The following is a 19103-nucleotide window of genomic DNA, read 5'->3' on the forward strand; positions in this document are numbered from 1 at the left end:
TGAGTCACTTTGATGGTGAACTTAGACATAAGGCCAAACCTTTCCTCTAGAACTATTGTTTTCTCTTTTAGCCCCTTGACCTCTGTGTTTATAACCACCACCATTTCCTCCAGAGAGTAGCACAACTTGCACTTCCCCACCTCCATGTTGTTAACTTGCAAAACCAGGGAGTCATAAATCCTCTTCTCTTTAGTGTTTTCCTGAGTAGAGGAGGAGGTCGTCATGGGAGTGGGAACCCTGTCATCCACAGTTACCAGGAATTGATCCAAAGTAAGATCTACCCTATTCATCATGAGGGACACAGAGACATGAGTCACCTCCTTGCTCCCATTATCCTCATCCCTCGAGCCCGACACTGAGGAATTTGAAATATCAACCTCTATATCTACATCCTTGTCCTTCTCCACTCTACATCTTGTTGCCTTTTGCTTCATCCTTTGCTTGGAGGGGGGGACCACATCTTTAGAATCCAACTCTCCATCATCATGTGGGAAAATGGTTCTCAACCTCCTCTTAGCCTTCAATTTTGTGAGTCTCTCGGACCCTCTTCTATCACCTCTGACCTCCTCATATTCAACTAGACCCACCTCCATCCCTTTCTTAGTTTTTTCCCTCTTCCCTAGGGACACTAGGGGGGTCTCTTAATCTTAGCAGGGGAAACGCTAGGAGAGGGTTGTGGGGTAGGGGCCTTAGTGCTAGTGATTATTAGAGGAACATGGGGAGGGAAAGGGTAATGAAAAGCAAGGATATTACCAACCTCCACAATTCTAGGAGGTAACAGCACCAAATGGAAATGGTAGAGAAAACACATGAAACCTTGGTGTAGGATAGTGAAGTTGGCGCCCTTCTTAATTTTTCCCTTCACATCTGCAATTGTGTCCACTAAGTCATGTATCAAAAAGAAAGGAATAGAAAGGTTATCATAGTTCCTAAAATGGTTAAGGAGGGGGAAATGGTAATAATAACAAACCCCATACCTCCCCTTCAAGAGTATGGTATTTCATCAACACTAAACAAACCTCATTCCATGGCTCTGGAAGCTTTTCCCTTAGAAACCCACCACGATGATGAACAAGTTTTTCTCCCTCTCAAAAGAAACAGTTCAAACTTGCTTTGTCTATGACTCTGGTCACTTTCTGCCATTTCCTACCAATCAAAGAAAGGTTCGTAGGAAAAGCAATGACTTCCTTAGACACCTAAAAAGTGATGTCATTCACTGTCACTCTTTTATCATCCCAAGAATTCATGAACTGGAGCGAACAACTCTCATTGTAGCCATTCATTGCCTCCATAAAAGTGACCAGACCCCCTTCTTTTAACATGTACCATGTGAGAGGTTTTCTAGCACTATCTTCAATTGTAGAAGGCTCAATACAGAGCAGGTCACCCCCCATTGCAACTTCCTTCTCAACATTGATTACACCCTCCCGAGTCTTGGACCAGAAACACAAATTGAACCTACAGTAACACTTAGGAAGAAAATGAAACTCTATCAAGTAAAGTACAAACTCATAAATGCCTTTAATATCATCAAACCATGTGTCTTTACTCATCCATGTTGTCATGTGTCATTTGCCACTTCCCCTATTCCACTCTGTCTTATCATCACCATGAACCCAATGCCTTTTGAAATTTGAATCATTACTTGGAGGCAGGTACAAGTTCATTAATAGAATAATCATAAAATATACACCCAAAGTGTACTTCAATTTTCTTTCCCTCTTGAACCTCATGTCTTTATTATTGGGAGTACTCTCTCCATAATTTATCACCATCTATTTGAAGTGACATAGCCCCATAATCCAACTCAGCATCATTGAGTTGTTACCATACACAACTATTCTACTTCACATAAACCCAATCATGAGGGGTTGTCTTTAGTCATCCGAGATATTATTGAATTTGGTAACACCTCAACATCTCTCCAACATCATAATCCACGAATCTTCAAACCCATCACAACCATCACGCCGACCACCACATTACCCTCTTGATAAATAGGTTGCAAGTCATACCACTTGAGGATCATTAACATATGCCAAACTTCTTCAATCACCCTCCTGAAAGCCCAACCCACTTTCGTAAGGCCGTTCACAATATCTAAGATAACCTTTGAGTCCCCTTCAATTTCCACATTCTTCCACCCAACATCAATGACCAACTTCAGGCCCCAAAGGAGAGCCATTGTGAGGCCCCTCCCTAACCCATCATAGCATAACACAACAATTTATTTTAATTTTAGATAATTTATATTTTGATACCTTGTTATATGTTGGATTGTTTTGGACTGTTGCTCAGACTATTTGATACTATGGGACACTTTATTTTATGGTGATTATTTATGATGCTTGATGATTATTTACATTCATGTACTTGGTTGGTTATTTTATTAATGAGTAGGAAATTATGTTTGAATACAAATGTTAGATGGATTATATATATTTGGAAATCATGAAATGTTGCAAAAGGGTCATATCATGTTTAGTTCGATAATGGTGGTATTATATATTTACAATGGTTTAGAAATGGAAAAATGTTATTTGAAATTCAATTGAGAAATGCCTTATGTTTTGATTTAATTATGAATATAGAATTGATTAAGGATTTATATATGCATATGATTTATTTATCTTGGACTATTGATATGTGGTTTGAGTGTGCAGGAAATAACCATGGTAAAATGGAGAACCAAGACTATACCTTTGTATTAATTGAGAATGCCAAGGTTAGATCTAGTGAAGAGATCTTAACCTCATTGTTAAGTATTTTACTTTGTAAACCTAATGTGAATGAGTGTTTTACATTAGATTCTTTTTGTGAAAATTGATTTGCCACTCGTAATGTTAAATGTATATTTTATAGTGTCACTTGACACTTGTGTTGTTATGTGTTTAAATGGCAAGTTAGGTTGAGATATTGGCAACAGACATCCAACCTTATTCCTAACTAGTTAGATAATGGCAAAAGACAAATGCCATTATCTGGGGTTTGTTCATAATATACTTGTGACACATAAACTTGAATAAGCACTCACATCAATAGAGACTAAGTACAATACAACTAATAGACATACTCATCACACTCACTAGGTCTCCATGATAGGGTACTCGAAGGATGTGATACATACCATCCAGTGTAATAGTGACCTCTCTAGTGGGTAAGTGGAAGGAGGTGTGATCACTATTTGTTCGTAATATACTTGTGACACATAAACTTGAATAAGCACTCACATCAATAGAGACTAAGTACAATACAACCAATAGACATACTCATCACACTCACTAGGTCTCCATGATAGGGTACTCGAAGGATGTGATACATACCATCCAGTGTAATAGTGACCTCTCTAGTGGGTAAGTGGAAGGAGGTGTGATCACTATTTGTTCGTAATATACTTGTGACACATAAACTTGAATAAGCACTCACATCAATAGAGACTAAGTACAATACAACCAATAGACATACTCATCACACTCACTAGGTCTCCATGATAGGGTACTCGAAGGATGTGATACATACCATCCAGTGTAATAGTGACCTCTCTAGTGGGTAAGTGGAAGGAGGTGTGATCACTATCCCACCAATCTACTAAAGATGTAAGGAGGCCATGCTTTCCCCAAATACGGGACATCCACAACAACCATGCAAATGCCATGGTCTCTAATCTACTTCTATATGTATCATCTAGATGTGGTACAAGTCTCAAACCAAATATGATGGGTACCCTAATATTAAGGACTAAGAATACCTCCTACATAGTCAAAATACGTAAAAATGTCAATAACGGTCAGATGGAAATCAAAGTGACACTAAACACATCATTACTCAGTTGATCAAGAAAGAAAATAGTCCACAAAAATGATGACAAACGCAAAAATGGCATAAAACTCATGTAGTGGCTAAACAAGTATCATGCAATATTTTTCCCTATACCCATATGATAAAATCTTGTCATTCAATACTTTACACACTATCGTTTGATACATGGGCAAGGTCAATACGATATATGTTGTGTGTGCGATACAATGTCCATGCCATAAGTATCACACAATAGTTTGCATAACCATGGTGTGATATTTTATAAAGTATCACAAGACTTTTTTTTTGAAAATCTATCTAGACACAGAAAAGCATGTTAAAATTCTCATAAAATTCTCAAAATGATGAAAACTTATCGATGATGCGTATTGTGGAGGTCAGTTGTGCAATTGGTTACACTCAAAATGATGTCGATGGGTTGGAACTCCTTGTTGGGCCATCATATTCTCTCTCTAAAGCTTTAATATCACAAAAATCAAATAAGACAAATGATTTGAAAATGACCCCTTGGACCTTTTTTGTACCTTTTCACTCAATTTTGATCCAATTTTTGAACTTCTTGGAATTGTGCAAAAATTGCACCCTTGGCTAATTTTGACATCCTAGATCTATTTTTAGGATGGAACAAAATTTGAGTTCATCTTGATGGTCAAAATTGCATTTTAAAATTTGTTCCTTCTCCTACGTAGTTGGGTGACCTTTTGAGGCCTAATCTTGGAATCTCGTCAAGGCTTCATCACTTCTTCATTCATTCATCATTTCTACCCTCTCCCACTCTTCTTAATCATTCCATTTCATCTCATTTTGCCTTTTCTTCTTGCTTTGACCTCATTTTGATACTTTCTCTTCTTGGTCAAACTTAGTCAATTTGGGGCATAAATTCACTGCTTGATGGTCACTCTTTGGTCTTAAATCACTTATCTGTCATCATGAACTTTGCTTTATCTCACTTTGATCATGTTTAGCTCATTTCTGCATCTCCTCTATCTCATTTCAATTTTGATTCTGAGGGGGCAAGAATATTCTATTATTATTGCACATTGCTTTTCTATGGCTATCTATTTCTCATAAGCATATACTTAACATTTCCATTTTCTCTTGATACATCTACTTGCTTTTCTTGACATATTACTACTCGTCTTAGGTATGATACTCTCTCTCTCTCTCTCCCCCCCTCCCCTAGTGTTCAATACTGCAACTAATAGGTTGTGCATTCAGGATTTGTTATTGCTCTGCACTTGCTTCTTTGAAGTCACATCTCTCTATTTGCTTTCTTAGATTCTTCATTATTTGACATAATGTGTTCCTAGATTGACCACACATTAGTCAAATAGGGGCAATTGTAATCACCCAAAATGGTCATATAGACTATTAACTCCCTTACTAGAAATTTTGCATAATTTATTAATCACTCATTCTTGATCAAATCATCAAAAAATAATTTATTCAATTTTATCCTATAATTTGATCAAAAGGAACTTGTCCTCCTTTGATTAAATAAAAGACTTCACTCCCCACTTATCCTAAGTTGTGCACACATAAAGCATTATCCCACTTTAAAAATAAAAGAAAAAGCCTTTTGTCTTACATGGGGCACAAAAGTCAACTCTTTATTATAATTGGTGGGAACACTTGTGCACATGGATCACTCAACATTCATTCCCCATCCTTGATTTGACCCCTCTTTCCTCATGATCTCCATCGTCCATTTTTCTTTAAAAGGGAGAGCTCTCTCCTCATCTCATATCACTCATGCTTTGTACTAATGTTATGGTACAAGAATCTTAGGTACTCTTTAGAGCTCTTAAAAACCTTGTGACATCACTTCTATTTCATAGTAGCACCATAGCTCATTTGCATTAATATAGATTCTTTTATTCTTTAGATTTGTCTCATCTAGCTTAATAGGAGGATTGTAACACTCTCATTCTTATTAATTAGTTTTCATTTCTCGCATTCTATTTAGCTTAGCTTCATTTGCATAGCATTGCATATTGGTTCTTGGACACTAGAACCATTTCTCTTATCTTTGAATCTCCCATTTCATGGTGCACCTTGCAGGGGGTTGCATATCTAAGCTCATTTGAGAGCCACAACATTTCTTTTACACCCTTTGCACATCATGACTAGGGAGTTCTAAGTTGTCATTCAAGATCTCAATCCACGAGATCCGTTGGATAGAAGGACTTAGAGATGTATACATTTTTGTGTATACAACCGACCTTTTAATAGTTAAAACATACCAAACCAAAGTTCCTCCAATCTCTTGATCTTCCTCTGATGTGTGTTCTTGCATAATTTTCTTCAATATGTTCGTACTTGCCACGTAAATGACAAGTGACCAAAGTATTGTGGCCTCAATTTATTGCACTTCCTTGCCTATTTGCATTGCCTTGATTTTTAGGTGTCCAACCATGTTTTGCATTAGATATGTAATCTTTTTCCTTGTGACCATACTTTTGACATGTATATCAATAACCTTCAAATCTAGATGTAGTTGGAGCCTTACTGATATTTGATCTACAATCATATGCTTGGTGTCCATACTTGTTGCAATTAAAGTAATAACCATTAAACCCAGGTTTAAGATTGGACATACTATTTTTTCTCCTACAAACATTTGTTGTATGACCTAATTTTCCACAATGATAACATGTGGGCTTCTTTCTCTTTAGTTTCCCATTCATTTTTTCTCCTTTCTTTGATGACTCACCTTTCTTAGCAAATGATATGAACTTGATATAACATAATCGAGTAGTATCATGAGTTCTTCTTTGTGATATTAACTATTCATCAAGTTGTTTCATGGCATCTCCTGATCTGTTCATTCTTTCAATGATTTCTTTTTCAACTCTCAATTCATTTTTTAGTTGATTATTTTCTGATCTCAGATCTACAATCTTTTCCACCTTCCTTGCAATTTCTTGATTAACACTTAATAACTGATTGACCATGTAAAATTGATTGTGTATCAACCTTTGTACTTTAGTAACACTTTCACCAAGTCTTGTAGCTATTTTCCTCTTATTTGCATCACCCATTGCCTTATCTTCTTTAGCCTTTTACTTTTGCTCCACAACTTCACAGAGTCTTAGTGCATTTCATGTTCTCTTTTTAATGCTCTTACTTCTTCATTCAGAATGTTCTTCTTCTCCAATATATATGTTATTGTTGCATCAGATTTATTGGATCTCCCTTCATTACATAAGTCCTTAATGCTTTCTTTCTAGTATTGTGTGTCATTTTGTTGGATTACCATATCCTTCCTTCTTTTCAAGGATTTCCTCAACTCCTCCTTTGTAGCCTTAACTTGTTCCAATGCAATATGTAAATCAAGCTTCTGATTCTCAATCACCTTTCCCAATTTGTAGGCTTCCATCTCCAAAACCTTTGGCTCTCAAGTGGTTAGACTTCTTTCTTAGAAATCTGACCTGTGATACCAATTATGGGAAATCTAATGGGAAAGTGAGATGCTGAGAGGAATGGGAAGCATGAATTAGGATCTTCAAAACTTTTACCACTTGAAACATAAACCATACTAAACATAATTTACCAACTCCTCATTAACCTTAATCATAAAATACCATGCAATAACATGTAATACTAGATCTAACAAATATTAGCATGAATAAAATACATAAACAAGTAATCAACACTTGATGGAAGATTTGGTAATTCAAAAACCATCCAAGGTGAAGGTAAAACTATGGTGGGGATGGCACCCAAAAAATCTTCACTACTGCAGTAACAAAGTGTCTATTAGAGATATAATTTGATCACTTTTGATGATCTACCCTGTGAGGGATCTACTCCATTAAAAGCTTTCAAGAATGTTAAGTCTACCTTTATAAAAGGATTTAAACTTCATAATTAAGTGAGTACTCTATTAAGAGATTTACAATAGGCATGTTAGGACCACTCTATTAAGAGATTTAACTGATACACTTGTTAGAATGTAACAATAAGTTGATCCTTCGGTTTGCACTAAAATATTGATAACAAATCTTCTCTATCCAATAAAAAATCCCCTCAATGTGATTGATCTACAATATCTCATCAGTATATTTTTTGGTTGCCTTACTCCTTCACAACTTGCTAATTCTCCTTCAACTTCCTTCAATTTGCTTGCAGACAACTGTCAACCTTACACAATTTTATCTTGAAACCCTTCTTTCAAAGCCATCTTACAAAGCTTCTAGATTGCAATCAATGATCCACATTCATCCTTTCTTCTGCTTAAGCTTTCCAATTTTTTGATTGGTTCTTCATATTGCATAGGGATTAATGATGCAAAATTATAGGCGTAATTACCTCCTTGTTCTCCAGCTTGATTGTAAAGATATGTTTCATTCTCGGCAAAATATTTTAAATAAGATTTTGTGTCATTCCAAACTAATTTTTACAAATTGTATAATTCAACACATATACCTTCCTAATGCTTGATTGTGCTTGGTTCTTCTTGTTGATCCTTGACATAGATTTTGCTTGACTTAAACTTTTCTCTCTCTGAAATGCTTGGCAACTATAAGCTAATCAACACAAACTGAACTTGTGCACTTCGTCTTTTTATAGCTCAGCCTTCATGGTGGGTCAGTCGTAGTGTTGACTAGCCAACTCTGCCTTGTAAATGACTAAGTGTTTTGCACTAATAGACAATACTAAGATTTCCTTTAGGGTCAACAATCATATCATCTACTTGCTCATGTTTGAGAAAATCAAATTGCCTAGCTTTAGTTATTAAAGACAAAAAATCAACTTATCAATATGTTAACCTATTAGATTGACATCAATATGCCAAATTAAGTAAATAATTATAAACAACATTAGAAATATTTGATTTTCAAAAAAACATCATACATAAGAAGTAATTCATCTGCAAAATCAATAGACGATGCAAAGCCACAAGTTTCCTTTGAAAAATGCAAAACAATTGACAAAAGTGCATAGGCACTATCTTAACTTACATAGGCACCAACCATCACACATGTTGTAAAATGATGTTTAGGCTCTATTTTAATCTACCTAGGTACTAAAACAATATGTTGGTGTTGTGTTGTATCATAAACACTAATTACAAAAACACTCATGTTGTAAAATGATGTTTAGGTTCTATTTTAATCTACCCAGGCATTACAACAATGTGTTGATGTTGTTTTGCATCACATGCAATAATTAAAAAAACATTATGCTAGTGCTAAAAAAATTGATCATGTGATTTGAATTGATGTAATTGAGTGAATTGGCCTCAATCTTGTGTATCTGGTATTCCCCAATGTGGAGATATAAGATTTTTATTTATAAATTGGATTTAGCATAGGTTTTAGTTTAGTTTTCTATGTGTTGGGTCAACACTCACAGATCGATCTATTATAATCCTTCAATGCAAAGAAGTGTTAGAATCTCAAACATTTCACTATAGAGTTTAAGTAAAACACCACACAAGTATGTTCACTACAATAATATTCAACTTGATACTATGAAATTGATCAACTACAAATATTTAAATTACAAAAATGTTGGGCCCTAAAGTACTACTATAAATGTTGGCTAGTACCACTTACTCAAATTGATATTACAGTCCTCCCAAAACTGGAAAAAAATGTCATTCAAATTGTTTTCAACATTTTTTACACAGTTCTCTAATGTCAAAGATTAACAATTAACAAGTAGTATGATAGAGATCTAAACATTTATTTACACATAAGAAAGATAAGCTCCAATCATAAGCACCTCACTAAAACCATTATTGAAATATTTCTTTTGATCAATGGTTTTGAGCTAGTTAAAAATCCGTGTCTTAATTAGCAGATGATAATAAATCATAAAAAACAAATCATAATAATCTTGCCATAAACATCCATATTAAGATGTTGCATACCAAAGATTTCAATCATAGGAAAAGAATAAAGCGAGGACCTTTCTATCGAATACCCAGCTAATAAAAGATAATGAAAAGTACAGTTTTTGGTGAAAGGCGGGTGCGAAAGAGATTTATCGACTCCCTTTTCTCTTCACGCAGCACTACGAACAGGGAGAAAAGGATTTCATTGCGTGGATTCGAGGCTTCAGCAGTGGATAGAGACCATACATACATCTGCGGATGCCCCACTATTGCTGATTCCCATGTGTTGATTTCGTCATCTCTATTCGTTTCGAATTGGATTCAAGAGCACGACCCACCTTTCATTGATGCTCTCACAAAACCCCTCTTCAACAAGAAAAGGTAAGGGCTTTTTACCTGTGGGGGGCTCCTCACTAATAAATAGTTGAAATTATATATATATATATATGTGTGTGTGTTTCGGAAATTATCATGTGAAAGTGAGACATAGATCTATGACAAGTTCAATTTCATTGATGGAGAGAAATATTTCAGTTATGGTTTTAGGAAAGTGCTTCTCATTAGATTTCATAATAGTTTTTTTTTTTAATTTTTTTTGGGTCATGGTAGGTGTCTAATTAGTTTCAAATTTGACAATAAACAAATATAAGTCTATAATTTATTGTATAATTTAGTAGACGTATTTTTCAGATCTATTAATTTAATGTACTGTTTAGTAAATTTATCTATTTACAAATTTTAAAAAAATGTCAAAAAAAAAAGGCAAGGAGAAAAGATCTAATTCAAGATCTAATGTGTTTTTTAGGACTACCAATACTCTATTTTATACATTCCCATCTTACACTCCCGACCCCCAATTTGAACTATCACGAAAAATAGTGGTGTTGCTTCACAATTTTGTAATTTGTGTTAAATTTTGTGCAAACACAGGGAAGATTTTTGACATCTTATTAATTTTACAATTTTTGCCAATGCCCTATAAAGCAAGTGGTTGTACCTATTCAAAGCTTTCTTGCCAAATCTAGAAATTGTGATAATTTTTGCAGCATAGACACTCATTTTATTATTCTAAAGTTTTTTGTTGTTGCTGTGTATATTGTAATGAAATTGCAATGTTAGTGAGAAAGTGCATCTCTTCATATCTTTTTAGTTTGTGCATCCTTTTTTTGTTTATGTTTAGCACACCACTATATGCCCTATTTGACACATCCAAAGTCAAGTTTGTTTTAGGGTTGGACAACTTCTTGAGAATTTTGGGGTACAAAATGTATGCGGAGATCAAAATCTTTAGTGCTTCATATGGCTCCCACTTTGGGGTTTCATCTTTTGAGCTGTTGGGGCTTAGGGTTGAGGTCTTAGGCAATTAATTGGTGAGTAAACCCTACAAAAAATCTTTTAGAAAAGGTGATTCCAAGGCCTCATAATATTTTTACTGCTTTTGAATTTCATCCGATAATTGACAAACTATAATATAACCTCATCATGGTTTCTAGATCACATCATTTTGTTTTTGAAAAGGAATTAGAAGTGACTCTATTTTGATTTTGATTGACAACCTTCGCCAAATTAAACAATTACTAACAAGGGAAGCATAAAAAATTAAGATTCAATACCCGACTACCAAAACATTGCCCTATCAACCATTTATAACAACACTTGACCTTAAACACAATGAGCAACAAAACTGAAGAGAACACTTTGACCTTTTTGTTGTGGTTTACTTCATTATGAGACAATTTTGTTGTTTTCTTGTCAAATGAAAGCACTACCATGTTGTGGTTTTATTTGTGGCTACTACCATATATGGTATTATTGCATACCTAGTATTAGATCCTTATTTGTCTATAGTTGTGAAATGACTTTTACTTTCATTTTTTGGTTCACAATTTTTTGTTTGTTTATGTTTTCATGTCTCTTGAGACAATTTTGTGACATATTTCTTGATTGAATATAACAACTACTGATGATGTAAATGCAATTGTTACCAAAGGTATTCCCAACAGAGTGAATAGTAGAGATCCGATCATCGTGATATATCAGTATATTTATTCACAGTCATCTATACTATAGGGGAAACGGGCCAGTTTCCACCCATGTACACAATGTCACCATGTTAATTGTTACCTTTCCCCCTAATTACCTCCCAAGAAAATTGCAGTACCTGTCAGACAAACATACCAAAACAAAACACCATGAACACCAATAGTCATTCGCTTTTTTCTTTTCTTTCATTTTTTAGTTTTCTTGATTGTTGATTTGTCCATTTGTCCAAAAAATACTATAGCAGCTATTGGGGGGTCTTAGTGGCGGGTATTAGGCAAACATTTTAAAATGGCACTTTTAGACCACCTCGCACTCTACGAGTTCTACAAAGAGCTTTGTAAATGTGGGAAAGCTGAAAGCTTAGCTTTAAGCTCTTCACTCACCTACAGAGGCTCACCAAAAAAATCGACAAATTTTAACATATGGATTAAGAACTGTAGGTGCACGAAGTTAGCCTAGATGGCTATTGGGTCATTTCCCCTACTGGCTCTTGTATTTAAAGATCAAATGTCAAAAGACAAAGGACTGGCCTGATACAAATGACTGGTGTTTTAAAGATTGTGTTGAAGTGATAAACAACTTGGTTTTCCAAGTGGACACATTCTTAGATCATTCGTTACTTAGGACTCTAGTTCAATTTAGTACTTACATGCTTTTGCTATCATCATGTTTTTTTCTAAAACCATGTGTGTTGCTTCAACAAAAAAGAGGTACCACATTTGAGAGATCATCTTCGGAGGGACAATTAGAGGTGATATCTCTTATTATCAATTTGTAATAATTTAACATCATTCCATCTTGTAATTGAACAAAGATGGTTTATGTAGCAATTGTCTCAGAGTTTCCAATCATCCAGTTTTCTTTGGCCACTCTTAAACATCACACACTAAGAAAAAAATTAAGCTTGAAAAGGCTAAGTCGACTTTAACTATTTAACACATTTAAATTAGGTATTAAACCTTAGTGCATGATGTTTAAGTCATCCTATTTTCTTCTTCTAGTATCCTAGTATTATTTTCTATTGCAAGGCACATATAGTATTCTATGATCTGCTCTCACACACTCTCAAAAGGTTTGATCTGATTTTCCTGCAAACATCTTAAGACTACAAATGGTGATGATAGAATGAAAGGAGGAAAAATTTACAAGCAAAGATTGAGGATAAAACATCCAAGCTATAGAAGCAAAGAATAGAGAAACTAAAAGTCGATGCAACAATAGAGAGGATGGGGGGTAAGTAAAACATTCAAATTGCAGGCATACAAGTTGTAGGAACACAAGCAATAGTTTTTTGTCATTATAATTGCTTTACAAAGAAATTTCTTTCTTTCTCATGCAACACATGTAGCAGTCCCTACAATTGTTCTCCCACTGCAAAGAACAGGTAGAGCCACATAAATTTCAACAAATATCAATAGACAATTTTATTAAACTATTATTAATGATGCATTGTAGATTTAATTGCTAATGATAGATGTTTTAAGCTATCCCCCTTTCATCATAGCTAGCTTTTACATTTAAAAAATAATAATTATATTGATGCTACATTTTGTTCATTTTTTGAATTCATATTTGCTCTCAATATGTCTTAATATCGCATCAAAACAAAATGTACATGATAGGAACTATGACCCTTGTTGTAATGTCCTACTCGGAGATCCTTGGAACAAGGATAAATAAAAGCCAATACAATTTTTTTGTTAGAACAAGCATGGAATCAAACACAACAACATGCAATCGATCATAAGATTGCAATAAAAGACAAAACCAAGCAATCCAGGCATCCAACAAATCTGCAAGCATCACTACTTACCAACGCGTCCAAAACCAACTATGAAAGTTTTCACAAACAAGAAACCATTAATATTTGACCTGTCAAGACCTAGGAAGGGGCACAACCCAAGAGGGTACTTAAAACACCCTTCGAATCTCAACCAACAAGTTCGAAGATACCTGTTGTTTTCTCAAGCAGGCTTTTGCATAGAACTCAAGAGATATTTTCTAGTATTGGAAGACATTGTGCAATATTATTGGGCGATACTTTCCACTATTGCACAATACTTCTTATAACTATCATGTGATACTTTCCAATATTGTGCAATAAACCTTACTACTATCGTGCGATACTTTACCAATGTCCCACAATAGAATCTACTACTGCTATGCGATACTTTACTAATGTCACATGATAGAACTTACTAATACCGTGCGATACTGTCTAGTATCGCATGATATTTCTTTCTAAGGTGTGTGATACTTTTCCAGTATCACCCAATGCTAAACTTCTATCACCCAGGATTGCAAAGAAACAACCCGATGATCAAATATAAGGGGAAAAGAGTTAGAACCCCCACATCGGGGAGTACTAGATCCACAATAGTCAAGGAGTAAACGCTCGAAAGCATAAGGAAGATCTCATAAATCTAACATCTCAAACCATAACATTTAAGACAAGCATCTAATGTAATCATGTGGAAAGCAACATTGTAGTGAACATACATGTACATAAATCAACTATCTCTATGAACTAAAACATAAATCACATGAAAACATACTTTGAAAGATATAAAGAACCATGTTAGCATCCATCTCAAGAATTGAACATGGAGAAAGGCCAACTCTATATGTCAGTCCCCAGTAGTGGTAAAGGTAGCTATGCCTCCCAACCATGTGGAATCCGTAGGCACACTCTCATTGTGCTGATAGAGATAGTGATTTGACAATCAAACACACATAAGACAATCATCCATGGCTTACACTCACGCCAAACAATATAGAGGATTGAAACCAAGATCATGAGAGAATGCAATACAATAGGTCCTGGTTAGACACTCTATGGGTCTACTATGTAGGGACTCTAGTGGAGAGTAGGTCTCTTAGCATTGCGGAGCCCAAGCTAACACCCAATGAAACCACTCCCTCAGGAGGCCATAGTCCTCAATACACCGGAGGAGCCATGTAAATAATTACCCTTGGATAATCAAATGGGTAGTACACACCTTCGAAATAGTCGTGCAGGTATGCAATATTTTCTTATCTTAGTTAATTACCCATGTATTTATTTAGTTATCACTTATTAGAAACTTCTTCATGTATACCTCGCTGGGAACACGACCTGGGGTTACGAGAGAAGCCCCTCAACCAACCTACCCTACATACCCATGCTCATCACATGATGAGTGCCCGCAGGCAATGTTGTTTTCCCAACCCAACCCTAATGAACATAACTCAACCGATAAGAAATCAAGAGCTCAAGACATGCAAGACCCTGATAAGTGCACACTCACATGCTCATGTGTGGGCACACTAACCACATGATGGTCATAAACAACAAGGGCTTGATGAGTACCAATAAAAAACCAAGTATAACAAATCACTCAACCAACCTATATCTGGGAGTATAGATTCAACACAAATCCCAATATAATGACAATACATCAAAGGTTAGAAAGATATCCCTATGGATAACCTAGTTCCATGACCAACTACAGTGCCAAGAAAACTTGAGAAAGTAGGGTGATACACAATTTGAGGCAAAAACCAAAAACATCAAAAAACCTTGAAATTAAAACCCATTATGAAATTGGGTACACAAGCCACAAATATCAAATAAAATTAGGGTTTGGAGTTTGTATGCAAAAATGATGAGCAAAATGGTACGAAACCCCAAACCCCCAACTACAAAGAAGCTATAAACACTCGTACCTATCCAATCGGGTAGAGCTATCATGCATAAATAGAGGGGAACACTAGTTCTCAGCCTCTAAATAGTTTACTACCTAAAACATACTCCAAAATGGAGTAGAGACAATAAAACATGAGAGCCCTACCTCATAGCCGAAAGGGCTAAAATAGGAATGCACATGATAAAATAATTGTTCTGCGGTCATTGCCAAAAATCCCAGCAAACGAAGGTCTTTAGAGCCAGATCCAATGAGCTCAACCTCGTGATGATCCCATACTTGTAGCTACTACAATGAACAAAACAGTAAATCCTTTAGAGAGGATTTTGGAATTCGCTCTCCAAATTCCTATTTCACAAGTTTGAAGTGAGGAAATAATTTTCTTTTGGGATATACATTCACTTTTAAAAGTTGAATATAATATTGGGAAATTAATTGGCTCACTAAAACAACCCTTTTCAACCTCGACAAAATCGGGTAATTCAAATTAAATGGAAGTCAACTATGACAAAGTTGCAAGGAATTTAAATAATTAAATCAAATATAAAATTCTCAGAACTATTAAATCACAAAATTCCTTAATAACCTTCGTGACAATTATGAACCTCTAAATGCGCAAACATGCTCACAGGTCTAACCGCATAATGCAAATGAGTCCATATTTATTAAATCACCAGAGGGTTTAATTAATCAATTAAATAGGATACATCAACCATACATGGATGACATTGGCTAGGTAAGAACAAATGAATCACTAACTCCATGTGCCACTATCGAGGATATAAATCTTGCACACTGAACAACACGATCAAGTACAATTGTATATAATAATATAGCCAAAGTGATAAATGCATTAAATCATATTAAAATAATCTATTTAAATCACTCACTGCATCATAAAAAATCCCAAAGAAAGAATGAAGTACATAACTGTGGCATCAAGTCAAAGTATCCAGAATCCAATAAGTCCATCATATAATCATAAACAAAGTATATGTCTGAATACAAAATAACTAGATATCATCATAAAGCATCATGCCACATCATGTAAATATGATCAAAGTGAACAACATAGCATCTAACATCTATGATAATGGTAAATCAAAATATTGTATCTAACCATTAGGTCATCTTGAATGTCCTCAAACATGAGTATCAAAGTATCTCTCGAAACCAAAATATAACAAGGTACAACATGCAAATACGAGAGACACTACACTTTTTTTTTATAGTCATTAATTTATTTGAAATCAAAGAAAAATAAATTATATTGAAAAACATAAATCCTTAGAATATTCATAGACACATCAAAATCTTGAACTCTTCTATAATGAAGATTTTTTGCTCATCACATCTACTTTCTAATTGAAAAAGATAAATCTTTCAATGCAAAAAATACAACTTTTTTGCTCCTTTCACTTTACTTTTAATTCTCTAATTTTCAAAATATAATATTCTTCTAACAATCCAACCCTTTCCTTAAGTTTAAAATTAAATAAAATCCAAAGCCCTTAGGTTTAAATATCTTCTAAAATATCTCTTTCCAAATAGGAAAGATTTAGGACAAATCTTCAAATCTTCTTATAAATACTTTAGATTCTTTCTTACATATCATGTGAAACTCACATGGATTTCATTAATATAAATACACAAAATATTTATAGTCAATTCATTTGAATAGGATTTCCACCTAGGTTATCTAAAAGCATCTTAGATTTTTTCAAATGTAAATAAACATAAAACATATTATAAATTAAGTTTATCATTCACTATAAATTAATTATAAATTAAGATATTTATAAAACTTTCAAGCCATTACAAATAAGAAGGTGCCCATATCCTCCTTGCTTGAATCAAAATGAAACTTTGGGGATAGAGTTTGGAGGCCCATCAAAGTACATTGGATGAGGGAACTTTGTTAGATGTGGTGTTCTATTTGTTAAGTAGGTTATCAAAATGTGGGAATACATATTAGACACATGAATTAAATTCCTAATTGAAATATGGTCTCCTAGACTAGATTAATTTTTTATTTATTTAAAAATATCAACGAGGCTTTAGACACGATCAATAGAAATTCAAAATTGTAACATTTTCCAACAACAAAAGTTGAATAGAATGAAACAAAAGTCTTTATCAAGTGTGTTAACACTTAAATTCACAACAATTTTGAGATTTGAGACTTGGCCTTCTGATGCATAGGAGGAGAAGTGAAGAGATGCAAATTAAAAATATTGAAAATGCTTTGGAAAAAAAGAAAATAAAAAAACTACATAGAAAATGAGAATGTGTGAGAATATGAAGAAACAAACTAGAAAAGAAATACAAACCACTAGTTTGGGAATGGAAAAATGAATATATTTCCTAGTATTGGACTGAAAGATAGTTGTGTTGAGAAATTGACAAGGGGAAAACATGGTGAAGGGTGTGAGAGATGAAGTTCAAGATTACATAAATTTTGAGGGAGAGAGTGAGAGATCAATAAATTGTAAATTGTGCATTTATAAATTTGATTCTATGTATGCATGTTCATATCTATTGTTGAATTAAAGTAGAAAGTTTATACTATGGTTTTTTGTGTTTTTGAGTTTTACAAATGTAGATAAGGGAAAGTTTTCTCTAGCACCAAGAAGCAATTAATATGTTTGAGGACGTCTCGTTATAAATGAAATAAAAGATTGATTTAATATTAAAATAATCAACTTATATCTAAATTTTAAGACTTACAAAATATAAATCCATACTACAAGATGCAAATATATCTTCATAAGAAATGAAGCTTCTCTGGATCAATTCATTTATAAAGTGCAATTATATGTACATATAATTTTTTTTGTTAATCCTAGACACTTGATATCAAGGATGGAGATGTGCATGTGTGATGTCATAGATCCAATTCATTAGCTATGCTAAATGGAATTTTTATTTTTTTACTATGTTACATGGTTAAATAGGTAGATGAATTAATTTGGCATTATTGCATACGTGGTAAGGAAAAAGATGATGTGTTGTCTTATGGTCTATTTTTGAAGAGGTGGGGGAAAAGCCCAAGTAACTGATAGGGAGTCTACTAACTCTGATAATTTTGTGATCGACCTGCCAACAAAAAGAAAAGAAAAAGTTTATTTTAAGAGCCAATACCCACAATTTTTTTTAAAAAAAAATGATGCATGCCCAATAACTATTCACCATTAAACTACCAAATAAACACTTGAAATGCCTGATTAAATTAGTACACTTATGTTTTTGTTACACATCACATTGCATAAAAAAGTTACATTTTTGTTATAAAAAATATTGTTGCACATATTTACAAAGTAAAAATATTGGTTCAAGAATATACATTAATTGTATAAATGTAAATTTCATATTACATTCATGTGCACACATGCACAATTATTGGTGCATTACATATTTGGTCAACTACAAACATGCGTAACTATTGGTGTATAACCACTTTTCATAACACTCTCATCTACACATTGACCATACATAGGTATGAAATCTTCATACATTAAAGCCAAATACAATTAGTACCTACATGAACAACTAATGGTGTAAGGTTCACCAATGCATATAAAATAAACAATGCAATTAGAAAATAAACAATACCACAAATAATAAAATTTTGAAATCAAGAAGCCACTATATGAAGCAAACATTAAATGCAATTTGTTGTATGAAATGACCTATTGATTATTGCCACAAATTGGATT

The 19103-nt window shown here is 34.0% G+C and overlaps 1 protein-coding gene across 1 annotated transcript in view; it reads left to right on the forward strand.

Moving 5' to 3' along the window:
• Positions 1-9755: 9755 nt before the first annotated feature.
• The window catches only part of LOC149535034 (uncharacterized), a 30552-nt gene continuing 21204 nt past the window's right edge, over positions 9756-19103 (forward strand). Inside the window, exon 1 of the mRNA XM_089806933.1 lies at positions 9756-10042. Coding sequence (XP_089663059.1) covers positions 9768-10042 — 275 coding nt within the window. The 5' untranslated portion in view covers positions 9756-9767. The remainder of the gene's footprint in view (positions 10043-19103) is intronic.

The sequence above is a fragment of the Cupressus sempervirens genome, chromosome 10 (assembly GCF_028749045.1).
Source record: "Cupressus sempervirens isolate cs-2001-9-10 chromosome 10, ASM2874904v1, whole genome shotgun sequence".
Taxonomy (NCBI): domain Eukaryota; kingdom Viridiplantae; phylum Streptophyta; class Pinopsida; order Cupressales; family Cupressaceae; genus Cupressus; species Cupressus sempervirens.